The sequence below is a fragment of the Durio zibethinus genome, chromosome 22 (genome assembly GCF_047325235.1).
Source record: "Durio zibethinus cultivar Kanyao isolate XHJ-2024 chromosome 22, ASM4732523v1, whole genome shotgun sequence".
NCBI lineage: Eukaryota > Viridiplantae > Streptophyta > Magnoliopsida > Malvales > Malvaceae > Durio > Durio zibethinus.
This window is the reverse complement of record NC_143183.1, coordinates 1,189,139-1,211,768: the sequence shown is the minus strand read 5'-3', so window position 1 is coordinate 1,211,768 and position 22,630 is coordinate 1,189,139. Positions and strand designations below refer to the sequence as shown.

The window sequence follows — 22,630 nt, the reverse complement described above, 5'->3', positions numbered from 1 at the left end:
ACTCTGACAGATCAAATAGATAAAGAAAAGTTTTCAAGTAATCAGTCTCGTGTTTTGCTCAAGACAATGGGACATGGGCAAGAATCAGCTCCTTGTTACACTTGACTTCTTAGGACTGATCAATTCCAATGCAAGTAAAAGCTCCTTTTTAATAATAAAAACCTCATTAACTTTTTCTTTTACAAAAAGATGTTTTAATCTGCTTATAATCACTTAGTGTGTCGGTAAAATATTAAACTCTTAATTTTAATGATTAGATAATAAATTTTGATAATTTTAAATTAAAATATAATAATATTAAAATAAAAAAAATTATAAATACTCGGATTTAAATTTTAAATTTATTAGATATTATATTTTAAAAATAACCTATAATTTGAACTTTGAATTCTAAGCAACTTGGACAACAATTGGTGCAATTTAATTATTATTCACATGACTTGAGCTTTGAATTCTAAGCAACTCGGCAATTTAATTATTATTCACATAAGTCATCCAAAATTTCATGGCAAATTCTACTCATGGGTGTCTTTTCATAATGTTTATTTTCATATTCGTACTTGAAAACTCAATTTCTTTATTTATGAATTTTTTTAATCTAATTTAGATTCACTAGTGAAAAATTTTCATTCGAATTCTAATGACATGTTCATAGACAAATTGATTTGAGACAATATCAAAATGTCGCATATGAAAAAACTGAGTTTTAAAGTCAAAAATGAAAAGCAAACATTGCAAAAAGATTACAGATCAATGGTGCAATTTAGTCAAAAATTTGTGCTTGTTGTCCTCATATAACAATATATGTGTAATAATTATTAATTGTCCTATAGTCTATATTTTATTGACCCAAAGAAAGTAGGGGCGAAGAAAAAAGAACAGTCCAACTTTGAGCAATCTTTGTTTTGTGCATTAGTTTAATCAATCTTTTGTCATAAGCTGATTGACATTGCATAAGACAATTCATAAACCAGAGAGAGTCGTGGATCAAGCAAAAAAAAGAGTTGGAAATAACATTTGAAGAAGAGTATAATTATATATAATTGATGTTAAAGCTACAGTATTTGCCTTCCTACTTTTCTTCAGTGTTCGTATATAACCACTTAACCAGGAACAAACTCCAACAACAGCAAAGTCTGTGGACGGTGTTCAAGCTCTTGGAAAATCAAGGTTACTGTCTATCTTATTATTATTATTATTATTAATATATAAGTTAATTCTGCCATTGCAAAATAAAAATATGCAAAACTGTGTGTATTTTCTTAGTTTGAGGCTTGGTTTTCAGGTTTTTGGTCTGTCGGATAATAACATGTGCCCAGCAAGTGATATTGAGTCACCAGGAATTAGTAGTGCTGTAAATGGTGATCAGCAGCATCAGCATTTGAGGAACTACAATGAGGAAAATGATGGGGATAAATTCATTCATGGATTTTTACGAAAGATTCAAGTCAGTCAACTTCTTAGAAGGCTGCCATTGAACCAGACAAGAGAGCCTTTAAGCCAGGCAAGCTCTTTCTTTTTCTTTATTCATCAAATCCATCTGAATTTCATAAAATCAGATTAGTGTGAGAAGGAAAGTGGTGTGAATGTCCTTTTCTTCATATGAATTAATTGCATTTCATTTCCTGATTTTTGCTCATATTGGTAAAATTAATCTGAGACCTGTTTAGCTTGTGTTGCTATTTCTCTTCATAGGAAAGAATCAGATTGAGTTGTTTTCTTTATTTTCTACTTCAATTTTTTTTTTTTTTTGCATTAATAAACGAATGGTATTTGAATTCCTTTTTTGGGGTTCTTATGAAAAGGATTCTTTAGCCTGTTTATAGAAACCATTTTCGTACAATGCATATATATACATATATGACAGCATTTTCAGGTTGTTGCCTTTTGGCTTTTAGAGTGTTAAGTGGACCGTCAAAGTGACTATACCAGCTTTGCAAATATTCCTTTCTTTTTCTTTTTTTTTTTTCTTTCATATACAGAGAATGTCTGAATTTTAACATAAGAAATTGTGCTTAATCTTTGTGTTAATGACAATTTGAAAATTGTGACTCTCATTTCTTCTTAATATTCTTCTTTAGCACCACAAACACTTGTTTTCCCTGGAGGCTTGGGGGCCAATGGCTCATTTCATGGAACCAACATCATGGGATTTAATTTTGTAGCTTACTTTTTTATTTTTAAGAATATAAAACACCAGTTTTTTATTCATACGAGCAATTTTGTTCGGAGAATTTAACAATAAAATATGGGTATAGTGGAACCCATTAATGACAGTGTAAAACACTAAAATTGTCTTACGAATTTTTTTTTCCCAAAGACTTCACTTTTCAGTAAAAGTTGATCTACTGAAATTTTGTTGTATAGAACAACTCACCAAGTCCTATGATAAAACTTCATTTTCACTTCACTTTTTGGCCACTTGCAATTTAATAACAAGGCAAAAGTTTAAAGTTTGTGTTTTTTCTTTTCATTTTATTTTCCTCCATTCTCCAAGCTGGCCATGTGAAATTAGAAACAATAATAAAAAAAGGGTTTGAAAGGAAGCTATGGAGTTGGGAGAATATGCACATGATTTTTGTCCAAGCCAATGAGTGAACTTGAATTCCATGCAGGTAGGAGAGGAAGTGATGTCACTTGGAAAGATAGCTGGCCCAATAATGATAACAACATTGCTGATTCACTCCAGATCAGTTATTTCTATGCTTTTCCTGAGCCATCTAGGAAAAGAAGAGCTTGCTGGAGGATCACTTGCAATGGGATTCGGAAACATTACAGGGCTGTCAGTCATCAAAGGTCTATCCATTGGGATGGATCCCATCTGCGGTCAAGCCTATGGAGCCAGGAGATATTCAGTCCTCAACCAAACCTTCCACAGAACATTTTGTCTCCTGCTACTTATTTCCATACCAATCTCGATCCTTTGGCTAAATGTGGAACCCATCTTTCTACGCTTAGGTCAGGATCCGGAAGCTACAAAAATCGCCAAAGTTTACATGGCTGCCTTCATTCCGGAACTGGTAGCTCAGTCTCTCCTCCATCCGATGAGGTCTTTTCTGAGAGCTCAGGGCATAACCACCCCTCTTACAATCGCTGCCATATGCGCGGTCCTCCTGCACCCTCTGGTCAACTACATTTTCACAATATATTTTCAGTTAGGGGTAAAAGGTATTGCGTTAGCTCTTGCTTGTAATACATTCAATCTAAACCTGGGGTTGATAATTTATATGGTCATGTCAGAAGCTCCTTTAAAACCTTGGCATGGGGTTTCAATTCTCGCAATCTTTCAAGGTTGGCAGCCACTGCTAGCACTAGCACTGCCTAGCCTCCTTTCAGTGTGCTTGGAGTGGTGGTGGTATGAGATAATGCTGTTCCTTTGTGGCTTACTCGACAACCCAAAAGCTAGCGTTGCAGCAATGGGCATCCTCATCCAAACAACAGGCTTATTATATAATTTTCCATTCTCATTAAGCGCCAGCATTACTACAAGAGTTAGTCAGGCTTTAGGTGCTGGCCGACCATCCTGTGCCCATCGGACAGCGATAATTGGCCTCCTCATGGCCTTTGCTTTTGGCCTCTCAGCCTTCGTTGTCATGACTGTCCTGAGATCATGGTGGGGAAAGTTGTTTACAGATGAGCCACAAATACTTGATCTGATCTCAAATGTGCTTCCAATTTTGGGGTTATGCGAAGTCGGCAACTCTCCACAAACAGCAGCTTGTGGGGTCTTAACAGGGACTGCACGTCCAAAAGATGGTGTCCGCATAAATTTATGTTCTTTTTACCTTATTGGATTGCCTGTTGCAATTCTCACAACTTTCAAATTCAAATTCGGCTTTGAGGGTCTATGGTTTGGGCTTCTAGCAGCACAGATGTCATGTGTTTGCATGATGGTGTACACATTGATTCGAACCGATTGGAAGCACCAGGCTAAGCGGGCTGATGAGCTGACCCTAGCTGCAGGAGGCAAAGATGATTTAGAAACCAGCCTACTTACCACAGATCATTGACTTTCCTATACAAAATTGGTTGATAGCCTTTAACATAATTTTTCAGGGTGACACAAGATTTATATAAATCAGTAGAAGATATCATTCTATTGAGATTTTGCAGAGCACTGACGACTTAAAACTAAAACAAATGCTAAATTTATTGATTGAATCATCCAAAATAAATAAATAAATAAATGATTCATTAAGGCCTCATATAGGACCGTTAAATCTTTCTTTTATGTTATGGAAGATATATTATATTCTAATTTGCATAAGAAAAGCTGACTCTGAAAGTAGTCATTGTACTTAATATGATAAACAGGTAGCCCCAATTACCAAAAGATGTAAGTTATATGATTCAAAATATACACAAAAGCAAGCTGATGAATAGCATTAAAATGGAAATATCAGTGAAATAGTAGAAGGAATGAGTCAGAAGCAACAAAACAACTACAACTGCCCCTGACTTGTGATGTACAATTTTTAGATTTCCGGTCTGTTAAATAATATGGCAAGAAGTTAAAATAATCTGATACGGGAAAATTGCTACGTGCGGTGAACTATTCCCCCGCCAGCAAGTTCTTAGGGTTATTGGATCAGAGGATCCTTTTTCTTTTCTTTCCCTTTTTGGACCTTTGATAGAAGCATGATAAGAGCCAAGAATTGTGCTGGTTAGTGTACAAGACCATCCTTTTTTTCAGATAGTAAGAAACAAGCTAAACATGCCCATTATGCAGCCTACACTACACTGCCTATCGTGCAGCCATACTAGTATTACTTTCTAAAGTTCATCAAATTTTCAATGAATTAGCAAACAGAAACCTGCCCAAGAAGCGTCCAGGATTAGACAACCAACATTTGCATCTCCTACAAAGTAATGCAGTAAATAAAGGACCAAAAACCCAACACCCACATGACAAAAGATTTAATACTCAAGAAGTTAAAGAGATAGTTGCTATCGAGGTAGAGCTATGGTTTCGGTGGTTCAAGAGATAGATAAGCTAAGATGGAAGACAGACACTGTAGAAGAAGTTGAAATAAAAATTGGAGAAACAAAAATTTAACGATGACCGGCCAGTTCATGTGAGAAGAATTGAAAGCATTGATCAACGGCCATATCATAAAGAAGAAAACAAGTGCTTCCAAGAATGCTAGATGGATGATACTTAAGTCAATATAGACAAGTTGAATGTAAACATTCTCAACAAACAGTGAAATGACAGGATTATACTTTTATTTTATTTACAAACAGGACTTTTGTGGACTGCTTGAATTCTTACATAGTACGTTGTGTTTCAATCTAGATAAAAGGTAATTCATCGATCATGGATTCGTGGTTCTGTTTTGTTATGTCGTAAGAAAATGATGCACTTGTGACACTACACTTTTTTTCAACTGACTTTTACCCATATATATCAGATAAAGAGAAAGAGGGCATAAAAGCTGAAATGGTGGTTATGTGAGGGAATTCGTATTCCAAACAAAGTACAAGCACCTTTGGAAAGAAACTGAACATAAAAAAGATAAAATTGTTGAATGCTACATACTACAAATGGTTTATCTAACTTAATTATGGTAAATAGAATCCACTCGATTCTCTAATACCAATCGGTACAATCTCAACCCGAAAAACTTAATTCGATCAATCTCAACAATTATTACTTAGCAATTATTCACTTTCCTGCAATTTCAATTTTCAGCTAATGATTCCAGCATTTGTGTATCTTATTCAAGAGCGGATTTGCTATTAAACTAAATTCTATTAGTACCAAATTTTACATACACCATAATCAACCAGAAGCCACATACCCAAGATTCCATCATCCAAGGCTAGTATGAAGTATCTGTATCGGAGAATGTAGTATAAGTCCCTCATTTTCTATGTTGAGAAGGTATAATGCATCAACCACAATCGAAACAAAACATATAACAAATTGTCCATCTCCATTCGATGAAACAAGACAACAAAGCAGATCTTCTAAATCAGTAACCAATGGCAACAACCTTTAAGACATTAAGGTACAGCTTCCTTTGAAAGAACTTTGATCAATCAAGGTAATTCATGTATTTTTTTTTTCCGTTTCAAATTGAACAACAATCAGCGCTAGTTAATTACTTAATTTGCCTGATTTGGGTTACTACTAAACTAAATTCCTCCACAGAAAGAGGGAAAAACAGCTAAAAATTCTACATACTACAACGAACTCAAGCCGTTCTAACTCCACTGTTTGATTGCTTTATTAATCCAAAAGTTCAGTAAATATAAAACTAATCAAAACCCATATTCTGTATCTAAATTATCTTCTCTAAATTGTAAACCACAATATAAAAATAAAAAATACTGGAAAAAGTCTCCACTTTGTCAGTTAATTAAAAAAAAAAATCTTACCTCACTTGTTTGACAGACATCTGAAAAGAAAACCCAGAATGCAAACCTGCAACTGATTGAGAAATAAAAGAGAAAAGAAACTTAATAGGGAAAATGGAAATTCAAGAAAATTGTAGGGATTTATAGTTTTTTTATTGGTTACCTATTGGATCTGCTTGAAGCTCCAAAGAAAGCCTTTTAGTATGGTCTTGTTACAGCTGCAAACATTAGAGTTTCTACAAAGGTCATAAATAAGAGACAGAAGATAAGATAGATCAGGTCAGATGTTGGATGTTGGGAGTCCTTGCAGCTGGCTTTGACCTTGGCAAATGATGTAAGAATACTATGAATAATAGACTTACGTGTTCAGCTGTAAGAGAAGTCAGTTTATCACTACGTGTTCAACTGTTCATCCTTAGTAAAGGCTACTTGCAATATTTTTCTTATTTATAAAAAAAATACTATATTTTTCAATTTTTCTTCTTTTTTTAAAAATAATCTTTTATAGCAATGTTAGAAAATTGATATATATGTTCACTAAAATATATTTACAAAATTAATAAATTAATTATTAAATTAAAAAAAATTACAAATTAATTAATGACACTACAATAATCTTTCTATAAATATAAATTAAGGAGTTTTTCTTTTTGCTAAGTGTTACTAAAAGTCAAATATTACTTTGTTAAACAACGTAATTTTTATTAAAATAAAAATATATATCTTGGACTTATTCTAAATTAATTACTAATATATTATTTTGAAACTTTTTCTTCATAAAAAAAATACAATAAAAAAAAGTTGAATTCAACAAGAAAGATAAGTTTAGTTTTTTTTTTTTAAAATAAATATACATGCTTCTATATTATATTTGAAATAAACCTAATAATTTTAAAAATTATGATTGAAAATGTGATGTCCCAATCTCATACTGAAATAATTGAATATTTATTATAATATATAAAATTAAATTTATGAGATATTTTTTATGAGATAAAATAATAAAATCATCAGATCAAAATAAATAATATTTCATTGATTAAAGATAAATCTTCACAAAAAATTAACAGATAAAGTTCAATAAATAAATAAATATGTGATTTTAATCCTTCTAATATATACATGCAAAGTGGAGAAAAGCCAACATTAAATAAAAGTTTCCTCATTCCAATAAATTGTTGAGGGGGTTATGTTAAACTTTCTTCAAACAAAATTAGGAAAATGAGATATATTGTGAACAATAAATGATGATTTTTTATTTTAAGTATTAAATTGAGCATTTGATCATAATTGTTTAGATATCAAATATGTAAGTAACTCTATTTACAAACTAATATTTTTGTTTTGAAATGAAAAAAAAATGCCTATGTTACCCAACAAGATCCTCCAAGGACAAATGATTTTTGGGACCCACAACGTCCCATTTCTGACAGTCCAACTACAACTACCACAGCAATCTGTTCACGTTTTTGTCAGCTGAGAAATCAGTTGGGATGGTCACATCAAAGGTCCTCACTGACATGTCGTTCACCACCCCCTTCCCTGCCTGCCTCTTACACACCTGGCTCGCTCGTTTTTGCATCTTGTTCTTAATAAACCGGTTGGTTGGTTTGGACTTTGGACAATGGACCTTTGGGAAGTAACCCCAAATCTTATGCTACCAAGTGTTAATTATATAAAATTTTATGTTTGCTGAAATTGTTATGATTTTAATAAAAATAAATAAATTCATTTTTGAGTATTAATTCCATAAAATTTTGTTGACGGTTTTTTAGTTACTACCTCTATTTTGAAGGCATAAACGATAGTCTGATTAAAATAATTAATAATTAATTAAATATATATATGTGAAGTTTTAAAAAAATTATATAAATAATTACAAATTATATTTAATAATTTTAAATAAATTAAAAATTAAAAATTAAATTTTAAAATAATATTTTGACGAAACATTAATAAAATGTTCAACGAATCTTTCCTTAAAAGAGATGAGTCATTTTTTTTAGTACGTATGACATGACGATCCAAATGTGTACTATCTAAGTGACAGGATTAATTGTATTGACTAACTGTTCATTAGGTAATTGGGAATAATAGATTTAAAATTTATTTAAATTATTATTATATTAATTAAAAATTATCAAATATATTAATAATAAAAATTTTAAATTTTACAAACAAAATTAATAAGATAATATATACTCTTTAAATATATTAAAACATTAATGAAAATATAATAAATTTTACTCTCTTACACCCAGTAACAAAATTTTTTTTGTTACTACCTTATCCTATCACCATAGGAGCGACCTATTGTCTCCTGCCGCGTCATCATCCACATTGTCTCAACACGTGTGCGCTGTTATCACAATCATTGCTCCTTGGTTTTGGGGTCCTTTGCTTTTTTTTTTTTTCTCTTTTGTCTTCGCAGGGACCCATCGGTGGTACCTCTCTTCCCTTCGTGGGATGCCAGGTAGGATATCAAACAAAAACTTGTTTTCAACAGCATTTGATTTTGTTCGTGGCCACGACGGCAGTTGCAACGTCCAATTTCATCAATGACTAGTGAAAAGATTTGTGCTTATCTTTGCTTTTTAAATCTCAATTAATCTTGAAAACCACCAAGCTTAATTCAATTTTTTAAAATTAAATAATTAATTAATTTTTTGTAAAAAAAACCCAAATCATTTCGTATAGTTTAGCTTATCATGATATCCTATTTATATTAGAGATTTTTTTCAATATACAACATAATTAATTTGGAAGCCTTATGTAAGTAAATTTAATAAGTTAAAATATGATACAATAATAATATAAATATAATATAAAAATAAAAAAAATAATAATATAGTTTAAAATTATAATAATAATTGTATATAAATTTAATAAAAAATTTATATTTTATTTTTTTATATCAATATAAATTTTAATACATAATTTTTATTTAAAATATGATATAAATATATGAATTTTAATATTTTATATAATTCGAATATATAAATCGTCAAGTTTATATATAAGTTATAATGTTGTATGGAGCAAACTACAAATTTAAAGGTTAGTTTGGGCATAATTTACATAAATTGATTATCATGATTTATTTTCAAAATATATATATACACATATATATATAAATTTATATTATGAATTAAAAATTATAATAAAAAATTATAAATAAAATATTCTTAAAAAATATTTAAGATTAATTAACTTTTCTAATTAATTTTAATTTGTATAAATAACCAAATTAATCATAATTAATTCATAGAAGGCAAAGATAAATTATTTTTAAATTAAAAATGCATTAATTAATGGATACATGACTCTAACTTAAATTATCCTCTTGTTAAACGAGTAGGTTATTCACAATAATTGTTTTTTATCAAAAATTTTGATTTTGTATATTTATATACTTTTTTCATTCCAAATTGTTTGAGTAGTATTAATTTTTACAGAGTTAAAAAATTTTAATATATTTAATATTAAAATTAAATTTTTAGAAAATTAAAATTTGATGATTTTTAATGTAAAAAATTTTTAAAACATTAAATGTATAAAAATATAATTTTGGGATATTAAAAAGTAACAGAAAAAAAGAGATAGAGGAAGTAAGATATATAAAATTAACAACATTTGTAGTACAAAATGAAAATAAATATTTTCTAATCAGTGAATGATAGTGAGGTAAGATAATTAATAGTAATTTATTTATTGAAAGAAAAAATATCAATTATTTAAAAGTGAATAATTATAATTAATTTTATTAAAAAATTATTACTTACATTAAAAAATATAAAATCAAGTCAAGTCAATAATGATAAAGTCGTCGTGTTTCTCGTGTGCATTATAAAAAATAATTGAGAATAGAGTCATGTGCATTTTTCTTCATTTTTGGCACGTGTTAAATAACTTACAAACAATTGAAGGTGGAGCCCACAGTGTGACATGTAAGGAGGAAGTTCACAAGCGTGATGAGATGAGTGTCAGAGCCGTCGGACCAATGGGCTCCTCTGTTTTTTTAATCAGATGGTGGATTGGCGCCGATAGATATACGTGGTTCCCACCTTCATCATTTTTTATGGAGTAGCCAGACCCCACCTCACCCTATGTTGAACAATCTCTCCCCTCGCACTTGCTCAATGACTTCGTGCAGCAGCCACGCTTCACCCTCCACGTGCTTGATATTTTTTGGTGGAAAAATTGGTACGGTCTCAAATAATTTGAGTGTTATCGGCTTTTATCAAGTTTTAAAAAAATTTTAATTTTAATATATTTAATATTAAACTTTAATTTTTATATAAAATTAAAATTTTGTAATTTTTAATATCAAAAAATAAAAAAATTATCAAAAAAATAAATATAAAATATAAAAAAATAAAAAATTTAGATATTAAAAAAATAATTTTAAGACATTATAAAAAAAAAAAAACTGAAAGAGTAATTTAGATGATGTTCTAAAAGGATTAAAGATGTTAATTTTGCATATAAATTAATTTAACAAAATGAAAATGGAGTATTTAATTATTATATTTTATCTCTCACAAAAAATTATTATTATATTTTAGTGATTACATTAATAATAATTTTGATTATCATGTAATCAAATTTATATATATCGAACCTATTAATTACATTTAATACATATATATATATAAGATAAAAGATCAAATTATATAAGTATCATACTTTTTACATATTTTTTCTTTATTCTCTTTATCATCTGCTCTATTTTGTTTCCTTTCTTTTTTATATATTGTTACTTTAGTTTTATTATATGCAGGTGAAACACGTTTTTTTATCTTAACTTTTAATAAATCCAGTAATAATTAGATAAACCCAAAATAAAATTAATGTATAGGGCAGAAAAAGTTTTATAATTTAAAATTATATGTAAAGGAAAAAGTAATATTTAATGTTATTAATTTAAGTAAAGCTCATTAAAGTAAATGCATAATGTTTCAGTAAAGTAATAAAAGATATACAAGTAACTTTTTCACTATCCCATCATATTTTATTTAATAATAATAACTATGTTATTATTATTATTATTATTATTATTATTATTATTATTATTATTATTAATGAAGTAAGAATATGGAATAGAGAGAATCAATCCGAATTAAGTCGAGTAAAATTGAGCTACAAGAGAAGAGAATGTCTTTGTTATTTTGTACGAGTGTTTTATCATAGGTATTTTTATTTTTAATTTTTTAGATAATATTTAACATAAAGTGATTATTTTAAAAATTATTGTGATTTATATATGATAATTAAATTATTGTTTTTGATAAATATTAGTGATTATAAGTGATGGTAAATTTAAATTATTGAGTGATAAAATCATTATTGTAAAAAATGATTTAATTTTTATACAAAAAAATAAAAAAAAAATTCATTAAAGTAAAATGATATGTAAAATTAATTTTAATTAATATTATCTATTTAATATATGAATTAAAATTTTTTTCTTAAAATTATAATTATTTTATATGATATTTTTTTATATTTTCAAATTAATATTCATTATAACAACATTAAAATAATTTGTGCTTTTTTCATATTTTATATAATATATTTTTTATTTTATTATTAATTTAATAGATTAATTTATTTTTTAATTTAAATATTTTTTACAAAATTCATATTACAAATTTAATTTATCTATCAATAAATATATTTATAAAATTTTAATTGTAATTTATTACAAAATAAATATAACATTAAAATTATTATTTATATAATAATTATAATATGCAAGATTATTTTTAAATTTTAAAATAAAAATAAAAATTAATTTTTAATAATATTAAATATAATAATTTGTAATTTTTAAAAATTAATAATCATTAATCAAATAAAATAACTTTAAATCACAAATAATAAAAACAACTTGCTAATAACGTTACCTCAGACAATTGCATTGGCACGATGATCACGTGTTCTTCTATCATTGGCCCTTCACTCTTCTCCAAACACTATCCCTCTCCTTTTCCTTAATTTATTTTTTCTATTTTATTCTTTTATTTTCCTCTCTTTAAAAATAAAAAAAAAATTATTAAAGCCCTTGTCGGAGCAGACTGACACACGGAAAAGAAAATTCTCGGAAATATTATCTTCATCGAAAGAGCTTCTTACTTTACACATTTTCCGGAGAGACAAACAAAGCTCAAACTCAAATTTTCTTCACTCTTTTCTTTTTCACTTTACTCTTTCTTTGATGATTTAAAACGTCTCCGTTTTAAGTGATAGCTTAAGCTTCATCTCGGCTTTTCCTTTTTTCTATTTTTGCTTCGACTGTAAGTTGCTTTCGTCTCATCTTGTTTTACCTTTTTCTAGGGTTTCATTTCCCTTTTTTCTTGGCTATTATCTTCAAAGACGAAACTTGGAGCTCAAGCGAAATACAAAGAAAAAAAGATTATAAAATCGTTGCGGAATTTAAGAAAAAGGAATCGAAAGGATTATTTCGAGGTTCGGTGGTTTGAAAGAAGTGTTTGGTTCTTGAGAAAAAAATTTTAATTTAATTGAAATGAGGAATTCGGGAATAATTTAGAAACCAAAAACAAAAACAAAGGTTGTAAAATTTGCAACTATGAGTTGCAGCGAAGAAAAAACGGGAAGCGTCGTCGTTTCAAATGGGTCGACAACGGCTGCTGAAGAGTTGACCATCGATCAAAGTTTGCTCATTGACCCGAAATTGATATTTATCGGCTCCAAAATCGGCGAAGGAGCTCATGGCAAGGTTTACGAAGGAAGGTCAGTCTCAAACACCTCTGTAAATAATAATTGTACTAATTTACTCATAATTATTTTCTCAGACGCCAAAATAAAAAAAAAAATTTGAAAAACAGCCATGTTAGTTTAGTGGTAAAGATTCATTTTTTTAATCTTTTTATTGTAATCTGAACTTTTTTTGTAGTTAATTATCCCCAAATTAACAAGTTTAATTTTTTTTTTTTGAGATTAGAAAATATATTTTATATGCTTGTATGGATGTAACAGGAGAAGTCAATATATATTGAACATTGTTATTCCTTTCTAATTATTATTATTTGTATAAGATTTTTGTAGAAATAATAATTTGTTATTGTGTTAGGGGGAAAAAGTATTTTAATTTGTAAATTTGTGAAGTGAAACAATGTGATGGAATAAATTGTAAAAAATTTGGTTGTGGATCAAGGGTACCATCCTAGTTACATAGGGGCGAGTCTAATATTTTTCCAGGTATGGTGATCGGATTGTTGCCATTAAAGTTCTTCACCGTGGGAGTACTGTGGAGGAAAGAGCTGCACTTGAGAGTCGTTTTGCTCGTGAGGTTAACATGATGTCTCGGGTTAAACACGAGAATCTTGTCAAGGTAGTCTGTTCAAAGCTTGAAATGCAATGTGCAGCAGTATTTTCCTTTGTTGCTTTTCATATGACTATTGCATCAAATGAATCTATCGTCTATCTGTTTCTAACATGCAGTAGGGAATTTGTTGCCTTGGCAGTTCTTTGGAGCTTGTAAGGACCCACTGATGGCGATAGTAACTGAACTATTACCAGGAATGTCTCTTCGCAAGTATTTAATTAGCATCCGTCCAAAAGTTTTAGACCTTCATGTGGCTTTGAATTTTGCACTGGACATTGCTCGAGCCATGGATTGTCTGCATGCCAATGGGATTATACATAGAGATCTAAAGCCTGGTACTTGTTGAACATACTTCATCAGTTACAACAGAATGCTCCTTTATAGAATATTAATTAGTGGTTGGAAAGGCTTGATTGTATGAATTCAAAGGCCATGCTATGATTCCTTTTATAGCAGCATCTCGTTCTTCTCTCTCTTTCCCTCTAATGCATGTGTGCATGATGTCTTCACAGCTGTGAAATAATTTCATAAGTGTACAGAGACTGAAGTTTATATACTAACTAGGACACAGTTTGCCCCTTTTTCTTTAATTCCTAATTCTTTTCTTTATTTTCTGTGCATTAGTGGCTTAGATGTTTTTCTTTGGAATTCTTTGCCGCTGCAATGGTCTCTTTCCTTGTGACTGTTTCCTGTGTTTCAATTTAGCAATATTATCTCCAATTTTATATTGGAATTGCTGTGAAAACTTTCAAAATCGGAACACCTGAATTTGCAATTACACAACTATCCTATACTTTTAAATGTATTCGCTTTGGGTTGGGAGTTGCAGTGGCTGATGTCTTATCTGAATGAATCTCTGCCATGGAAAGCAGAATGTGGATTGTAATTTCCTCTTTGATTTAATACATTTGTTCATAGTTCAGTATCTGTTGTTGATTCCTTTGACTAATTGCAAGTTCATTTGGAAATTTATTAATGCAGACAACTTGTTGCTTACAGCAAACCATAGGTCTGTGAAACTTGCAGATTTTGGTCTTGCAAGGGAAGAATCTGTGACAGAGATGATGACTGCAGAGACCGGGACTTATCGCTGGATGGCCCCTGAGGTTTGTGCCACTATTTATTAGCAAAACAGACAGCTTTTTGTTTTTGTTTTCATCTTGTTAGTTACAAAAGTTAAATTTCTTTCTGCAATTTCTTGTCAAATGGCAATGTCATCACCCCCGCTTAACTCATTGGTTGTTCTTTAGAGGCCATAAGTCTTTTCTGTTGCTCTGGTGTGGTTTCAAATATCTAGAATATTAATTATTTGAATTACATCTGTTATGAAAGTCATCAAGTCTTAATCAAGAAGAGAAGTTGTGATGGCGACACACACACACATATGTTTATATTTGAATACTTCAATTGATAACGAATACCTTAGCTGCAGACAGAGTAACCTACTCTTTATGCCAAAATTTTTCAATCTCTGCGGTTTGCTTAACAGACTGCATGGGAATCCATCTTTAGGTAATTTATTTATTAGTATGCACAAATGATATGTGATTTTGGCTCAAAGGAGATTTGGCATATTTTTACCTTGGAAATTTATGTATTTCTTACCCAGAGACTCGAGGATCATTTAATAGCATTATATTTAGTAGCTGCCTGGATTAATAGACGTAAAGTATTCTTGAACCACTTTTTAGTCTGTTGTAGTTTTGTACAACAGCTGGCAGTAATGTAGGTGCATTGTTATGGTTCGTTGCTGTAAGAAAAATTAATCACTACGAGTAGACTAACTTTTGTGTACAATTCCTCTTACTCGGTTGTCACTCTTTTACTGTGAATCTGTGTTATTGTAGTTGTATAGCACGGTGACATTGCGTCAGGGAGAGAAAAAGCATTACAATAACAAGGTTGATGTCTACAGCTTTGGAATTGTCTTATGGGAATTGTTGACCAATCGCATGCCATTTGAAGGCATGTCCAATTTGCAGGCAGCTTATGCTGCTGCTTTTAAGGTGCGAGTCTTTAACGCACATATTTGTTATGCATTATAAATGTTTAAACTAACAGATAACTAACTAGGTTGATGCCATGAGTATGCAGCAAGAGCGACCCGGCCTTCCAGAAGATATATCCCCTGATCTGGCATTTATCATACAATCATGTTGGGTTGAGGACCCTAACATGAGGCCCAGCTTCAGTCAGATAATCCGTATGCTGAATGCTTTTCTCTTCACACTTACACCTCCACCATCCATGCCTGAATCTGACACCAGCGAGACAGCAGAAACAAGTAACGGAACCATAACTGAGTTATCCGTTCGAACAAAGGGGAAATTTGCTTTCCTTCGCCAACTGTTCAATGCCAAGAGGACAAGGAACTTACAATGAGGGTAAAATTTTGAAAAAGTTACGTCTTGTTCCAACTCAAGAAAGTTGGCATGTGATAGTAGATATACGTTCTAACTGAACCTCTTATTAGTTACCTTTAATGATGATTTTGTCATCAAATGAAGGAAATGTAGGAAGGATGTTGGTGGGGTAACTCCTTGGTAAAATAAAAGAAAAATAGAGCACCATTTACATCATCTAGTTGACTTTGTTGTAAAGAAGATACACGGTTCTGAAAATTATCAGTTCATATCAATGTTACCTCCATCAGAAAAAAGGCTAATACAGTGCAACATAGCAATTTGGTTTAGCAGTTTTAGTTAAAGTGATTGCCCAAGATCCCATTTCAATACTAATGTTCTAATAAAATATTAAAGTGGCAAAGAGGAGATCTGTCCAAAGGTTTGGCGAGATAGGCTTGACTTGATTCAGGTTGGGCTTTGACCAAGAGTTTTGAAGCTCAGGCTTAAACTAACCTTCTCGTTCCTCCTAAAATGTTCAACCTATTTAAAAAAAAAAATTTCCAAAGCTAGTGTTCTACTTTCCTTAATTCTGCATTGATGAATCTTGGCCTAATAAAACAAACAAGTAATATTGCCTTCGGTTTTGTCTATTCGTTGATAAAAACAATTCGACTTTGAGAGACAGAGTCAATGGTTTTGGAACAACATAATCGTAACTCATAAGATAGCTGAAAGTCTACACTGGAATACAAACTCTGAAAATTTATTTATTTTTATTTTTATTTTATTTTCACCCCAATATTACAAGAAAAAATGAATTTCAAGAGAAATCATCAGATTAGATTGTTATCTTTCAGATCCTTTTACAAATACAACGTAGAGTTCTTAATTCTCTCATAAGTCTTTTCTCCCCAGTTATTGGTCTCTCAGTCAACTTCGCATTCTCAAAGACAGAAACAAACGGTGTGGTTTTGACTATCACCCCATCTCCCACTTTTCTTCACCTCATAATATTCATTCGATTTCTTTGGAATTCAGTATAATAGGGAATTGGGTCTTTGAGCTGAGCTTATTTGGTGAGCTGGGTATGAATCTGATCAAGGATAAAGTTGGAGGCTGAAGTGGAATTCAAAGAGGAATTCTGGTTATGAAAAAATGGGGGAAAATGGAAATGGAAATGCAGCTGCCATGCACACTGCGATGAACGCTGTGCAGGCGTTAGGGAGGGGATTCGATGTTAACTTCGATACGAGGTTATTGTACTGTAAAGGTGTGACAGGTTCTAGGATAGTTGAAATTGATGAGGAACATGGTAGGGATATCTACTTGGACGATCAAACTGTTCTTCCCAATATTTCTAGAGATATCGTGAACTCCCAGGAGCCTTTTGGCCGTCAAAGTTCTGGGGTTTGCAATTTTCATGAGGTAAATTTTGTGGGTTTGGTTTCTGTGTTTTTTGGTGTTTTGTCCATTAATTATGCTAGCTTGTTACTTAGTTGTTAATTTTTGGGTTTAGCTTGAATTTACAATTATGTTCTTGTGCTTCTTCTGGGGCTTTGGTAGATATGCATAGTAAAACCTTGACTTTAGCGTTAAAGGTTTGGAGATTTATGACAAGGTTAGTCAATATATCATGAGTCTATTATTTTGGTGATAAACAGAAGTGGCAGTTGAACTGAGATTAATTTAATTGATATTTGAGGTTAAGAATGAATGTAACTACATAGAACAAACTCCAACCATGTACCGGTAATTAACCCTGCCCGAGGATAAAGAAAATTCTTTGAACTTCTTTTTCCTGCGTCTAGTCTGCATCATAATGCGATTGATTAAATATATTCCTCTCTTATATTAAACTTTTAACTTTGTTATGTTTATCAGTAGATTGTTACATAAGTACAACCTATTCAATGACAGCTCATTCTGTTTCATTCATACTTTCTCCACTTGGGTTGAAGTTATCACTTGCATTCTTTCCTCTAGTTCATCATCATTGACTGTTCCTCATGAATGTGATTTGTTAAGATATTATTTGATAAGTACAATTGTCCATTAATGTTAATCGTTAGCCTAAAAGTCTCTCGTAATTGGTTCTGTTTGGACTTGTATATTATCTCCTATCAAAGTATATAAGGTCATGTTTGATTCTTAGTGTTTGATTTCAAATTATGTTGTGGGTTTGAAATTTAGTTTGAGGGGTTAGCTTCTTAGATCGAGTATTTTGGTGATTAAGACAATGCATAAGATCATTGAATTTGATTATGATGTGCCTAATTATCTTTTGGAGAAAGAGAAAATGGTAATTGAATTGCTAAGTGCACTGTGATCATGATGAAATGTAGAAATAACATCAGTAACATATCTGATCTTACCAGCATTATTAAACTATTTCCAATTATTTGGTTTGCGTTGATTTGTTTCAAACATGATTTATATTGCTTTAACATTTTCTAATTTACTTTTGTTAACTACCAACTGCAGATGGTGGAGTATTTTAATAAAAAAGCTAATGTGTCCAGTGGTTTTCCGCTTGGTAGTTTCAATTCTGCATTTAGCTTTACCGGTTCAACAGATATTGATGCTGCGACCACGAAGACACTTGCTATGGATGGATTTTACATTCCACTTGCCAAGTTTCAGCTTACAAAGTCGCCATCAGTGTTGCAAGAAAATGTTAAACGGGCTATCCCAACTGCTTGGGACCCATCATCCTTGGCAAGGTATGAACCATTTGTTGTTAAATGTAAAATTCTTAGAATATAGTTTCAAGTCCTAAAATTGCTTTATTTGACAGTTTCATTGAAAATTTTGGGACACATGTCATTACTTCTGTAACTATGGGTGGTAAAGATGTGATATACGTCAAACAACATCACTCTTCACCTTTATCTACCACGGAGATTAAAACCTATGTGCAGGATATTGGAAATCAGAGATTCTCGGACAATGAAAGTCATACAAGTTCAGGTCAAATCAAATTAAAGGATAAGGCTAGTTCCATCATTTCTTTCATTTTCTTTATTTGATCCTTTATTTGTCTTACTTTCTTGACCATTGTTTACTTAATATAATTTTTGAGCTTTACAGGGTCTTGATCCTGGCTTATTCAACAGTCAAGGGGTTTACCCTCAGCCTACTAGTGCGCCATATCTTAATGGGAAAGAGGTATTCTAACGTCCTGACAGTTTGTTAGTGGAAATCAATTTGCATAGGAATATTCGATATTTTTGGGATGCTATTCTGTTATATGCTGTGCCCATGCTTTGAAATTATCGAAAAATTAATTTGCAAAATAAAGTTAGCCTTTGTTCTTTGTACACATAAGGACTTTCTCATACATAGAGAAACAAGTGCAGATAGCTATTTGGATCTATAACTGAAACTACTGTACCAAGCACCCAGTGCATTTTCCTGCACATTTTATCTAACTCTTTAATTAAGCATGTCAATTTGTACCAATTGGTTTGGCATGGTTGGTTGTTTTTGGTAATGATTTGTTGAATGTGATAGCTTCATGATGGTTTTTATTGGGGTGGATTTAGTCTTTACTGTTTTTTCCATTGTTGAATCGATCCATGTAGCCAACACCATGTAGTTGGAAAAAGCTGCATTTGTTTGTTTGGTCATTTTTCTTGTTGTATTTCCTACTTTTCCTCTTAAAATGTTCGTATGGCAATGATGTTGAGCAGTTATGGCATCATTGATCATGACTGGGCATGCAGGAATGGCTATTATATAAAATTTATCGCTTTTTTGTTGCCAAAAGATATTCCCGCACGAATTGCTTTAGGATTAGGTTGTAGGTGCAAGTCTTTTATGTTTGACCAGTACACATGGCAGCTTGCCTCTGGTTGCCAAGATATGTTATTTGCATGATTGATGGAGCAAACTGATTTGCTTTCTACCTGGAAATCATTGCCTTTTAGTGCTTTTTTTACCATTTACCCTTGTAGTAAGTTCCAGATATGTAACTTGCTAGATGTTGTTTCACTTAATCTCCATGAAGCCTTGATTGCATTTTCTGGATTTCTTATTGTTGCAGGATGTTACAGTCATTTTTCGGAGGAGGGGAGGAGATGATCTGGAGCAAAACCATACCCAGTGGGCCAAAACTGTCCGGTCCTCTCCTGATGTCATTGGAATGACTTTCTATCCTATTACTGCTCTACTTGATGGGATAGCTGGAAAGGAGCATCTGACTTGTGCTATCAGTCTTTATCTTGAATGTAATTCAACTAATTCTTTGTGGTTGATTGGATGTAATCTTTTCTTTCTCATTTGTTATGTTGCTAATGATTAACTCTTTGTACTAACTTAATATTCGGTCTGATTGCAGACAAGCCTCCAATTGAAGAACTGAGATATTTTCTAGAGTTTCAGATTCCTAGGATATGGGCTCCTGTACGGGACAAGATTCCTGGCCGCCAAAGGAAGGAACCTATTTGCCCATCTTTGCAATTCAGCATGATGGGGCAAAGACTTTATGTCAGCCAAGAGCAGGTATAGTTCTTTTTTTTTGGCCAGAGAGCAAGTATAGGTTTATTCAACATAGTTTTCATCTTAAAACTTCAATCTCTTCCACTTGTTGGTGAGACTTGTTCCTAAGAATGGCAAAAGAGCACAATTAAGGCAAGGTTTCTTGATTTTTTTTTACTATATGCGTGTGTGCATATGATAAAGGATTGCTGACGGTTGTTGCTATTCCTGGAAATTTGAAATAACAAATTGTCTGGAAATGTTAAATAATCAAAAGCCACCTTCATTTTTTTATCTCCCATTATAAGAAACTTTACTAGCTTTCGTAGCTGTTCTTTTTTGTCCTGATTATCAAGCTTTATCTAGCTTGATTGGCCCTTCATAGAATGGTTTTCTTCCATTTTTTTTTCTTGTTCATTCATTAGCTGGAATTTCCTTTGCAGTTGCATTAACGTCAGTGGTCATTATAAGAGCCATACATCTCAAGAGGGCCAACTCCTTTGGTTAGTCGTTAAATATTGATTGGCCTTTGTGACTAATTCTAAACCTTATGAAATTATTATGGTCAAGGGAAATCTTAAAATGCCGGGATTTTTTTTTTGTTTTTAATTTTGAGTTATCAGTAACATTGCCTTTTATAGATAATTTTTTGCACTTGCTAAATGTCTCTTTACTATCCTTAAATTTTATTAGAGTATGAAAATTTTGAGTTCTTTAACTACTGTAGTCGTCATTATTAGATATAGCAAGATTATTATTGATATTACTGCTTTTTTCGAAAACTATTGCTTGGATGCTTGAGAAGCAAAATATCTGCGAAAATCCATTCATGGTTTTGGGGCTTATCATCCCATGAAACAACTTTGCTATGGTTCCGCAGTCTTTCAATGTAGAGCATTGATCATAAATCGCTTCATGAAAGTTACTGGGGAGTGGTAACATGAATCATTGTAACAAGATTTTGCATTTAATCTAGGCTCAATGTAAATGCAGATCTCAGTTGGACGCAAGCCAGTAACAGGCTTGCGGTTATGCCTAGAAGGAATCAAGTGGAACCGTCTTAGTATTCATCTTCAACACTTAGCTTCTCTTCCAAAGATCCTACTTCCACACTGGGACACCCATGTGGCAATTGGTGCTCCCAAGTGGCAGGGACCTGAGGAGCAAGATAGCAGATGGTTTGAACCCGTGAAATGGAAGAATTTCTCTCATGTTAGTACTGCACCAATTGAAAACCCTGAAACCTTTATAGGTGACCTCTCTGGTGTCTACATTGTCACCGGGGCACAACTTGGAGTCTGGGATTTTGGGTCGAGAAATGTCTTGTACATGAAGCTCTTGTATTCTAGGCTTCCAGGCTGCACAGTACGAAGATCATTGTGGGACCATAGTCCAAATGACAAATCAAAGAAAGTTGTTTCTACTACGGGTACTGCCAACTCTGGTGACTCAAGTTCCGGCTCACAAGATGACATTGTAAACAAGTTGGCAAAATTTGTTGATATGACTGAGATGAGCAAAGGGCCGCAAGATCCTCCAGGTCATTGGTTGGTTACTGGTGGAAAGCTTGGTGTTGAGAAAGGCAAAATTGTTTTGAGGGTGAAGTACTCCTTACTGAATTATTGAATCTCTTACGATTTTTGTGCTGTCTTGGCTGTTTTTAAGTAGAGGCGGTGTTTTTCTTTTTGAATGTCCATTTGTGTTCATCATGCTTGTAAAGAATTGTGCTTTGATGAATTTGGTTTGGGTAGGTGAGGATGTGTATGCAGGCCATGGAGTTTCTTCCACTTCTCTGTCCTCTTGGAAAAGTGATGTGAATTTTGTAGAAAAAACTCTGAAGATGCCTCTTTTATCTAACATGCGAAAAACCAGTATTTTTGCACCAAAGAAAGGCGGTATTTAGAAAAGATACGTTCTTTGTGACTGAGGTCAAACATATGGCATGGCGTCAATTAGAGATGTAATGGGTCACTATGGGATGGTTATTTGTTCGTATTGAATCAAACTTGATTTGATTTTTTTTTTAAATATTGTTTTTATATTTGATTTAACTTGTATATTTATATAATATGATTCGAAATTAATAAATTATTATTTTTAA

General features: G+C 31.7%; 3 protein-coding genes across 6 annotated transcripts; all 3 read left to right on the top strand.

Moving 5' to 3' along the window:
* The first annotated feature begins 1,784 nt into the window (after positions 1-1,784).
* LOC111307204 (protein DETOXIFICATION 53-like) lies at positions 1,785-6,088 on the top strand. The gene has a single exon (XM_022905218.2). The coding sequence runs from the start codon at positions 2,610-2,612 to the stop codon at positions 4,008-4,010; it is 1,401 nt and encodes a 466-aa protein (XP_022760953.1). The 5' UTR covers positions 1,785-2,609; the 3' UTR covers positions 4,011-6,088.
* Positions 6,089-12,426: 6,338 nt separating this feature from the next.
* LOC111307623 (serine/threonine-protein kinase STY13-like) lies at positions 12,427-16,287 on the top strand. 4 transcript variants are annotated; one of them, XM_022905669.2, is made up of 6 exons: positions 12,427-13,113; positions 13,582-13,714; positions 13,848-14,043; positions 14,690-14,814; positions 15,556-15,714; positions 15,803-16,287. In XM_022905669.2, exons 1-6 carry the CDS (start codon positions 12,950-12,952, stop codon positions 16,088-16,090), a joined length of 1,065 nt encoding a protein of 354 aa, XP_022761404.2. In that variant the 5' UTR covers positions 12,427-12,949; the 3' UTR covers positions 16,091-16,287. The 4 variants fall into 4 exon arrangements, with proteins under 4 accessions (XP_022761404.2, XP_089607532.1, XP_022761403.2 ...); XM_089751406.1 differs by having other exon boundaries at positions 12,445-13,113; positions 13,611-13,714; XM_022905668.2 differs by having other exon boundaries at positions 12,445-13,113; positions 15,782-16,287.
* A 411-nt stretch (positions 16,288-16,698) lies between these two features.
* LOC111307622 (MACPF domain-containing protein CAD1-like) lies at positions 16,699-22,557 on the top strand. Its single transcript, XM_022905667.2, has 7 exons — positions 16,699-17,478; positions 18,535-18,773; positions 18,848-19,043; positions 19,141-19,218; positions 20,096-20,279; positions 20,390-20,553; positions 21,523-22,557. Exons 1-7 carry the CDS (start codon positions 17,209-17,211, stop codon positions 22,153-22,155), a joined length of 1,764 nt encoding a protein of 587 aa, XP_022761402.2. The 5' UTR covers positions 16,699-17,208; the 3' UTR covers positions 22,156-22,557.
* Positions 22,558-22,630: the final 73 nt, after the last annotated feature.

What these genes read in the sequence shown, in the direction of transcription:
- LOC111307622 (XM_022905667.2), top strand. Translation starts at nt 17,209, where the DNA reads ATGGGGGAAAATGGAAATGGAAATGCAGCTGCCATGCACACTGCGATG. An exon ending in TATCAGTCTTTATCTTGAAT is followed by an intron (nt 20,280 to 20,389) that starts GTAATTCAACTA and finishes GTCTGATTGCAG; the next exon opens with ACAAGCCTCCAATTGAAGAA. An exon ending in TTTATGTCAGCCAAGAGCAG is followed by an intron (nt 20,554 to 21,522) that starts GTATAGTTCTTT and finishes ATGTAAATGCAG; the next exon opens with ATCTCAGTTGGACGCAAGCC.
- LOC111307623 (XM_022905668.2), top strand. Translation starts at nt 12,950, where the DNA reads ATGAGTTGCAGCGAAGAAAAAACGGGAAGCGTCGTCGTTTCAAATGGG. An exon ending in GGCAAGGTTTACGAAGGAAG is followed by an intron (nt 13,114 to 13,581) that starts GTCAGTCTCAAA and finishes ATATTTTTCCAG; the next exon opens with GTATGGTGATCGGATTGTTG. An exon ending in CTTATGCTGCTGCTTTTAAG is followed by an intron (nt 15,715 to 15,781) that starts GTGCGAGTCTTT and finishes ATAACTAACTAG; the next exon opens with GTTGATGCCATGAGTATGCA.
- LOC111307204 (XM_022905218.2), top strand. Translation starts at nt 2,610, where the DNA reads ATGCAGGTAGGAGAGGAAGTGATGTCACTTGGAAAGATAGCTGGCCCA.